Source organism: Bubalus kerabau, chromosome 16 (assembly GCF_029407905.1).
Source record: "Bubalus kerabau isolate K-KA32 ecotype Philippines breed swamp buffalo chromosome 16, PCC_UOA_SB_1v2, whole genome shotgun sequence".
Lineage (NCBI taxonomy): Eukaryota > Metazoa > Chordata > Mammalia > Artiodactyla > Bovidae > Bubalus > Bubalus kerabau.
In genome coordinates, this window is record NC_073639.1 from 11831319 (window position 1) to 11840784 (window position 9466).

A 9466-nucleotide genomic window follows, 5' to 3' on the forward strand; every position below is an offset into this window, starting at 1 on the left:
ATACAATGCTTAAAATAAGAACATGAAAAGATGAACAAAACTAAGTCTTTGTTATGTCAGAGAACTAACTCAAAGCAGATGCTGAAAATAGTAGGGGGCTTAGAATAGTCCTGGGATTTAACACACACATTCAAAATAAAGGTATAAGAATTTGATTATGAAAGATTTCCAGAGAGAAAAATCAAGTCAGGCATCTCAGACACTAGTGAAATTGACAAGTTGTTAACATATAAATATATTGCATCCTTTTTCCTTGAATAAAATCTTTTTTGAAAACTGAGACAAGAGACAAGGAATATTTGCCAGTAACATGAACTAAGTCCACCTCTGCAAATCTAGCCAACTGTTCAGCCGGTTGTCTTAACTAAGAAAGATTTTTTAAACACCAATACCCACTTATTCCCACCTATCAAAATTATCTTCTATATGGCACAAAGGTAAAAAAAAAAAAATCATGTGCCAGAAGTATTTATTGATAGAACAAAGGAATGAACAAGATGACCATGGTTCCATCCCCCAAGGATTTGTAATTTCCTCTTTCCTAGGAACATTCTGTGGAGAAGAACCTCCTAGAGGTTACTGGAGATTCTAAGAACTCCATCTGAACCTGGGTAACCACATTCAAACACAAAACCTGGCCAATTTTTAAAGAGAGACATGGAGGCAGACAGATCATTTCTCTTTCCCACTTCCAGAAGCATTTCTCAAAATCACTGAACTTTAAGCAGGAAGACTTCTTAGCAATCTTAACCTTCCTCATTTTGCAGATGAGGATGCTGAAGCCAAGTAAGGCACCCTGCAGAATTTGAATGCACAGACCTTTCTGTGCAGGTGTACAGGTCAATATAGGGTTCATTTTCGGAACTATACACAAAACATCCTAAAACTGTCTTTACATCTATAGTGACTGAAAAATTACTGCACTCTTTTTTTTTTCCCAAATGCAAATGACTAGCAGATCTGGCTGCAGCAGTGATACAGCTCTAGATTGCTGACACCTAACCTATGTAACGGAGAAGGCAATGGCACCCCACTCCAGTACTCTTGCCTGGAAAATCCCATGGATGGAGGAGCCTGGAAGGCTGCCGTCTATGGGGTCGCACAGAGTCGGACACGATTGAAGCGACTCAGTAGTAGCAGCATCAACCTATGTAAACTTCAGGGGTCAGAAGGGACCCCATCTCACAGGTGGCAGAACACAGCAGTTAAAGAATTCAGATGTTCAAAGGCCAAGGAGGAAGAACCCAGGTTCCAGCCCACCTCTTCTGACTGGTGCAAGGGGAGAATTTCTCTGTCCTCTGATTTCAACCTCCCTAGCTGCAAAATGGGGAAGACAATGCGGCCATATGCCACGTGGATAACAAGGGTGAAATAAAAACACAGAGTATCTCACACAATACCTTCATCTCACACAAGGACTGCAGGTAAAACATCTAAAAAATCGTAGTTATCTTATGAAAAGGATCCCTCATCCTTAGGGTAATGGTTTACTTTATCAACAGAAGAGAGAAAAAACAGAAGTGCTAGGAGCAGAGGCTGGTAGGGATGAGAAGCAGAGACCTAGCCAGGCAGTACGGATGCTCAGAAACTCCCTGGCCTCTCAATGATGAAGAAAGCAGTGTGACAATCACTGCTCAAGGATTCTAGTTCCCTTTACTTTATATCACAGGACCATAAAAATATCCATTTCCATAGTTAAAAACCTCATGAAATAGTGATCTTCTCTTAAATACCAGCATATCACTGTGTCAGAACCTCATCTCACAAATGTGCTCCAAAGTATTTCATCTTAGAATTCATTCTAGAATTCTTTATGCTTCAAATGAAAATTTCTCTTCCCTTTGCCCCTGGAAAGAGCTTCCTATGCAGCTGCATTATAGCAGACCTGAGTTCCCCTGTTTTGAGGAAATGAGATGAAGAAAAAAAATCAGATTTATAGAAGCAAGTACTGCAGAAGAGTACAATTGTCTTCACCATTATGAGTCAGCAGGGCATCTCTGATTCATCGGAAATACAATTCAATTTTCCAAAACACAAATTTTCACAAATATACAGGAATAACCTTATTCAAACTTAAGTCATAGTTTGAATTCTCTCTTGACAATCCAGAGACTTAGAGGCCAAGTCATTTTCTGGGCTATTTATTGCAGTGGCTTCTCACGGCACATGGGCTCAGTTGGTCCGGCACAGCCTGTGGGATCTTTCTGGACCAGGGAGGGAACCCGTGTCTCCCGAACTGGCAGGTGGATTCTTTAGTACTGAGCCACCAGTGAAGCCCCCTCTAGAACGTGAGCACCGTGAGGGAAAAAACTGCACCCCCAACACCTTGAAAAACAACTATTCTCTCAATCAACAACACTTTGAGACCAATGACCCTGAGATGTGGGAAGAGTTCACAGAAAGATGATATTTGAAGAGGGTCTGGAAGGAGATAGGAGTCTCCCAGGTAGAGAAGGTTTTGCAGAGTGAAGATCCAATGTTAACTATTATGTCCAGTCATCAGACTTGCTGTATATAAATGTGCCCTGCTTTTCACCATGTGCAAATATCTTACAGGGGATTCTCAGGTAGCTCAGTGGTAAAGAATGTGCCTGCCAATGCAGGAGATGCAAGAGATGCAGGTTTGATCTCTGGGTTGGGATAGCCTCTGGCAACATTCCAGTATTCTCGCCTGGGAAATCCCATGGTCAGAGGACCCTGGAGGGCTACAGTTCATGGAGTCACAGAGTGGGACATGACTGAGCAAGCTCGCACACACACAAATATCTTGTATCTCGTGGTTTTATGTTGCTTTCACTGTACCAAGTTCCAAGAGCTCAGGTTCTATTATTAGTATAAAAGTCCACCTTTCAAGGGAGATAAAACCTATAATGTAAGTTCTTATGGGAGACTCATTTTTACTCAAAAGTAACTGTCACTATATTTTGATCCAACACCTTCAAGGAGACTGAATAACCAAAGAGACTAAATAACCAGAGATTCAATAAAGTAGGCACAGTGGGAAAACCTCAGAAGTTTCAAATGCTTGATTTCTTTTAGAACTTAATTTTTCTCAAATTGAAGCAAATTCAAGCTAATTTAAGACAGCTTAATGGAAGAGGCTTATTCATTGTTGACTGAGGGGGAAAAGGTATAAATGATATAGAGTGACACATTACTTTGTAATGAAAGAGGCAGACACAGGCAGCAACTATTTAGGCTCCTTGCAAACCATTTATCAGAGTGACATACCCACTCCTTGTAGTGGAGGCATTTGCTCCATTGTCAATTCTTTGAAAGATAGTTTCTGGGTAAGGGAAGGCACCCCAGACCATCACACAATAAATAACCACTTAGGCAGGGGAAGGGCATATATTTTAGACCAGATGGGATCTAACTTAGGGGATCTGCCAACCTTTCATTCTACAGGACACTGAGGCCGTGAATGGAGGTGAATTTTTTTCAAATCCACAGTCAGCAGAACCTAGAGACATCAGCTTGGTCATGCATTCTTTCCACTGTCCTTGGGCATCTGTCTTTGGAACATCAAAATAATTTCAGCTCAAGCTCTGAAAAAGAGAACACTCAAGAAACAACACTGAGACCAAGAGTTCTGAGAACCTAGGAACGTGCAAGCCAGACATCCTCAGTGATTTATCAGAGCTGTGACACGGTTGGCTGGCTCATGGCTTCAGACGGTTCAACCTGTGTTTCCCAATACTGATTGCTATGACTCAGTCCTTTGAGAGAAGGTCTCTATCCAGTTATATGGACTAAATAGGATTATAGGGATGCACAGCACCAACTTACTGAAATTAATCCAGCACAAGGGGAGTTAAACCATTAGGCTGGGCTTCCCTGATAGTTTAGCTGGTAAAGAATCTGCCTGCAATGCAGGAGACCCCAGTTCAATTCCTGGGTTGGGAAGATCTGCTGGAGAAGGGATAGGCTACCCACTCCAATATTCTTGGGCTTCCCTGGTGGCTCAGCTGGTAAAGAATCCGCCCACAATGCGGGAGGCCTGGGTTTGATCCCTGGATTGGGAAGATCTCTTGGAGAAGGAAAAGGCTACCCATTCCAGTATTCTGGCCTAGACAATCCCATGGACTGTATAGTCCATGGGGTCGCAAAGAGTCGGACACGACTGAGTGACTTTCACCTTCAAGGTGGCTGCTGGTCAGTGCAGTGCAGGAGGACCAGCCTACACCTGAGCAGGTTTTAGTCTCCGGAGGCTCTCAAGGGCAGAAGAAAAAATCTGGGCCATGCAAATTTCTTTTGTCATGAGTTCAGTGAGCTTGAGGCTCTGAATAAGCGTTCATGCCCAGCTATCTTGAGTCATCATTTTCTATTCTTCACAGCAAATATTTTAGAAAAAAACATTTTAGGAAAAACAGTATCTCCTAAACTACAAATTTCACAGAATGGAAGAGGCAGAGGAGAGAACAGCTAAACATAAGGGTGTAAAAACATACTATCAGAAAATCTTTATTAAAAATGATGAACTAAGATGAAATAGTCAATTTTGACAACATGGGTGATACTGATGCAAGTAACTTCACAGATAGCTCATTAGTCCTGCTGCATGATAAAGCTGAACATTTGAGTACACAATTTTAACTAAATGTTGAAACTATTTACTGAATGTCTGGTATTAAGCATTGATGGGTCTTTCTTAAAAACTGCCTTGAAACAGTGTAGTCCACTCACTTTGTGGGAAATCCAAGACTCAAAGATCTATTGTCAAAGAGAATACCACTATGACAAAAGAAGTGCTTACATTTTCATTTGCAGTGATTTTACGTTTAAATATATATAATTTTATTACATTTGAAACAGTGGGCAATTGGCTAAACTAGGGAAACAGTTCTATTGCAAATATCTGTGTTCTATCACTTTTCATATTGTGGTGTACTTTGGACTCTGTATACTTATGGTTCCCTCTCCTACAGAAATCAGTGAACGAACGATTAGAAGGATATTTATCAACCTTCAATTTATAGTTTGAGAATTAGACTCAGTGGACCATGTACCACTGGAGCAATGACAAGCTCTGTACACAATATGTGCTCTCAATTAACATGCATAATGGAAACGCTGACCATCCCGCCTGGATGATATTCACCTTTGGATTACATTCATTTCATACAGCTAACACTGTTAAAATTATTTCAGAGAAGGATACTAAGACTACTGTCCCTTCTCAGACCACAGGAGGCACAGTTTCCCAGGGGCATGTGAGTAATGACCTTTAAGCAAAAGGCATTGCCTCCTCCTTCCATGGGGCCACTAGCCTAGCCTTGGGTCAATCAGAAAATTTGTTACTCAGTTTTGAAGTATCTAGGCAAATGTTACTTTTAAGTCTGCAACAGGATAAAGCAATAAAGCCCTTTTAACAATGTATCTTCATTCTAATACTCTGCTGGTTGTCATCACCTCAGGTAGCCTTTAAAACAAAAACACTCAAATGTGCAGGAGAATTTGTGAAATCACAAACACACACACATACACACACACAGAGAAAAGACAACGTAGTTTTGGCTGAGTCCTCCTCTAGCCTAGGGCAGGGAAAACTTTCCATAATAGTGAGTAAACAGAAACCCAACCACTTTAAGGACTTCACAGTGTGGCTATATCTGTTTATTAAACTCAACCCAGTGCTCTCTGACAACCTATAAGGGTGGGATGGGGTGGAAGATAGGAGGGAGGTTCAAAAGGGAGGGGACACATGTATACTTGTGGTTGACTGATGTTGATGTATGGCAGAAACCACCACAATATTGTAAAGCAATTATCCTCGTGAATTGCAGGTGAACAGACATATACCGCATGTCCTGTATGACGAGGCGTGTTGCTTAAAGTTTCCCCATGCATAAAAAGGACATAACGCCTTCAGAGCATAACAACATGATGAGTTACTATAAGAAAAATAGCTGGCTTCAATTTCCTTCTCCTGCTAAGCCAATACAGGGATGACTACCAGAGCAGTATGTGCCATTTGCATTAAGATGCATGAGGGGCTTTCCCTGGAGGTCTGTTTAACATTTTTCACTTCTTGCAGGGGGTGTGGGTTCAATTCCTGGTCCGGGAACTAAGATCCTACATGCCGCAGAGCGCAGCCAAAATCTAAAAAAAAAAAATAAATTATAAAAAAGATGCATGAGAGCAGGCTGTATATAAACACAGTCAGCACATACTTGGGTTCTGAACTTTATGGGTCCTGTTTCATTCTGGATATAGGTTCTTAACTACTAGTAACGATTTCTCTCCCGAAGAGAAAGAAGCCTAAATACTGCAGGAATTCAAGGTTGACCCAACATAAGGCCAAACAGTCTTGAGTCCAGCATGGTTGACACTCTAGGCCTAATCTGTAACAGGCCTCAATTGCTCTGTGGCCTCTATCTCCCTAACTAGGGGAGATTAACCCTGAAGCACCTCATTACCAACCAATAGTGGAAAACCCTTATCACAGCCCTTCTCAACCTCAGTAGCACATTCAGATCACCTGAGGAGCTTTTAAAACTCCAGATGGTCAGACCACACCCCAAACCAATTTACATCCAAATACCTGGGAAGGGGGCCCAGGCACCCTTACTTCTTAAAGTCCCCAGTGATCCAAGATGCAACCAAGGTTGAGAACCACAGTCTCCGATCACCTCTCCTGACCTCAGGGAACTTCTGCTGCAGAGCACATCAGGAAAGGCAACCTAGAGTGTCTCACAAACACAGCTTCTGAGCAGACCCACTACAACAGGGTCCTGAAAGCTGAAACACCACAGGTGCCCGTACTGAGCTCCACACAGAGGGATGGACAGACAGCTTACGAGCTAGAGGATTACCCAGATCCTCACCGGAGAGCCACTTTCACAATGATGGAACACTTCAAAAGAGCAAATATCAAAAATAAGCTCACCCATTTTGAGAAATGTCACAAAGCCCCGTTAGGATTTCTCACTTTTTTTTTTAAACACTAGGAAGGCCCGAGTGTCTGTGAAAGCACGCCCCACACACAGAGCCTGTGGAACAGCAAAGAGAACCACACAATCGCCGCGGCCGCCTAGAATCACCGCCGCCTCCGCCCCGCCGCAGGCTGCCCGGCGGGTGCACCTGTCGCCCGCCGGGCCGCACCTGCCGCGCCGAGCCCTCCCCGCCTACCTTCCAGCAGCTCGTCCAGGCTGGTGACCTTCCGGCTGCCGTCGATGGTGTAGATGGTGCGGACGCCCTGGGGCAGGTTCACGTTGTCCGACAGGGAGCGGGTGAGCTCCATGAGCAGCGCGTCGAAGGACCGGAAGCGGTCGCTGGAGATGGCAAACACCAGGCCCTTGAAGTAGCGGTCCCCATTCCGGTAGAAGCGCGCCTTCTTGGCCTTCTTCTCCGAGCTCAGGGCCTGCAGCGTCCGCGTGCGGTAGAAGCTGCAGTGGGCGCTGTGCGCCGGGCTGGGGATGAGCCCGTTCCCTTTGGGGCCCGAGCTGCTGCTGCCCCCGGAGGAGCTGGGCGCCCCTCTCCGCGACCCCGGCCGCGGCCTTTTGTCCCGTTCCTCAAAGTGCTCCAGCTCGATACTCCTAGTGCTGGCCATCGCGGCTGCTCCGGGGGGGCCACTGGCCAAGCGCGTCCCAGCCGGAGGCTGCAGGTAGCCCGGGGTGGTCAAGGCGAGAACCGGCTCGGGAACGTCGGGCTGCGAGAGAGCCTTAGCGCGCCGGGACACCTGGCCCGGACATCCCGCCCTCTCCGCGCAGGTGGAGCCGCGGAGGCCCGCGCCCCCTAAAAGTGGCCGCAGCGCCGAGCTGCCCGGCTCATTGTCCGGCGCGCTTCGCTCGGTCCCTCCCGCCGCCCGGGAACCCACGCCCCCCTTCCCGGTCACGCCTCACCACTCCCGCCCCGGAGTCCGCCGGCCGCCGTCAAGTTGGGCCGCCCGAGGCTCGCCCCCGGCCCGCGGGCGCACACAAAGCTCCTCCGCCCTCAGCTCCGGGGAGCCCGGGGGAAGGAAGGGAGGGGCCGCGAGCGTGGGAGAAGCGCCGCGGGGGCGTCGGCCCGGCCCGAGGCCCGGGATGCAGCGCCGCCGCCGCCGCCTCGCTCGCCTCCAGGCCCCGCCCGAGAGCACCGCGCGGAGGCTCGTCCCGCGCGCAGAGTCCGGCCCTAGCGGGAAACAGCGCAGCCCGCCTCCCCCGCAGCCGGCTGGCCCGGCCCACCCACGAGCATCCGCTCCCGGGCCCGACCACTCTGCCTGCCCAGCCCGCTGCAGGGCCGGAGGGGGCTTCCTGCTCCCCAAGGAATGCCAAACCCCAGAAGGAGGGAGGTGGGCCAGGAGGAGGAGGAGGGGGCCGCACGTGGGGGCGCCGAGGCTCTGCGGCGCCAGAGAAGCGGATCCTCCCGGGTCCTAGGCGGCCCCGCCCGCTTGACAGCGCGCTGATGGGCGCAGCCGCGGCGCGCGCTCCTCCGCCTGGGAAACGGAACCGCGCAGGTCAAAAAAACTACAAAGGAAGGAGATTCAAGGGCAGGGATCACATCCCTTAGCCAGCCTCCAACTGAGGAGCCGAGGTCAAACTAGGGCACCTGAAACATGGCATTGGATTGGGGCACACAATTTATTTTTCAAAGGAAATCTGGAGCTTCATTTTAAAATCCTTTGATAAAACACTTTCTGTTGCAGGTTCGCTAACACGGTACGTTCGGTAACTGAATGAATGAAAGGTCAGACGTTATTGTTTCTTGAGGAATTTAATTAACAAACATTTATGAAAGCATGCAACGTTCCAGGCATTGTCTCTGTCACTGGGGATGCATTAGTAAAAAGACAATCCCCGCACCCCACCACCTGCATCTAAGTGATACTTATTATCAATTTGAGCTTCTTGTTAAGTAATATGTCTATTTGTAAGCACCTGTCATACTGGAGGAGAAGACAATGGCACCCCACTCCAGTACTCTTGCCTGGAAAATCCCATGGACGGAGGAGCCTGGTGGGCTGCAGTCCATGGGGTCGCTAAGAGTCGGACACGACTGAGAGACTTCACTTTACTTTTCACTTTCATGCATTGGAGAAGGAAATGGCAACCCACTCCAGTGTTCTTGCCTGGAGAATTCCAGGGACGGGGGAGCCTGGTGGGCTGCCGTCTATGGGGTCGCACAGAGTCAGACACGACTGAAGCTACTTAGCGGCAGCAGTCATACTGGAAATCTTAGTAGTGCCTGGTCAACAGTAAAAGCATATTTTCCAAAGCCTTGAGAGAAATATTAGTTACTTCCATTTCACCATTAGGAAAAGATGAAACTAACAGAAATTTGGTGCTAATCTGACAGGTGGGTAAATTACGCTGAGGCCTTACATTATTCAGCACCTAGTTCTCTGAGTGGCCCTAGATAGCAAATCCAACCCCCCTGTAAGGTTAGAACATGGATGCTCTTCTTGGAATGAATAAAGTCCTGAAGGAGCATGAATAAGAAAAGTCAGAAAATATGATGGAGTTTCTCAGTAGCTGTGAAGTTGAAC

The 9466-nt window shown here is 47.1% G+C and overlaps 1 protein-coding gene and 1 long non-coding RNA gene across 14 annotated transcripts in view; both read right to left on the reverse strand.

Moving 5' to 3' along the window:
- DCLK2 (doublecortin like kinase 2) overlaps nucleotides 1-8770 on the reverse strand; it is a 187450-nt gene extending 178680 nt beyond the window's left edge. For 6 of the 13 annotated variants that reach the window (XM_055549582.1, XM_055549584.1, XM_055549587.1 and 3 more), the window contains exon 1: nucleotides 7132-8768. In XM_055549582.1, the coding sequence (XP_055405557.1) occupies nucleotides 7132-7552 (421 nt within the window). In that variant the 5' untranslated portion in view covers nucleotides 7553-8768. Of the gene's footprint in view, nucleotides 1-7131 lie in introns of all 13 variants that reach the window. The other 7 variants (XM_055549583.1, XM_055549585.1, XM_055549590.1 and 4 more) reach the window with 4 other exon arrangements.
- LOC129629536 (uncharacterized) lies at nucleotides 4449-7104 on the reverse strand. The gene is made up of 2 exons (XR_008703255.1): nucleotides 6890-7104; nucleotides 4449-6102 (listed from the first exon to the last, which is right to left on the reverse strand). It is a non-coding gene; the product is annotated as an uncharacterized LOC129629536 (long non-coding RNA).
- Nucleotides 8771-9466: the final 696 nt, after the last annotated feature.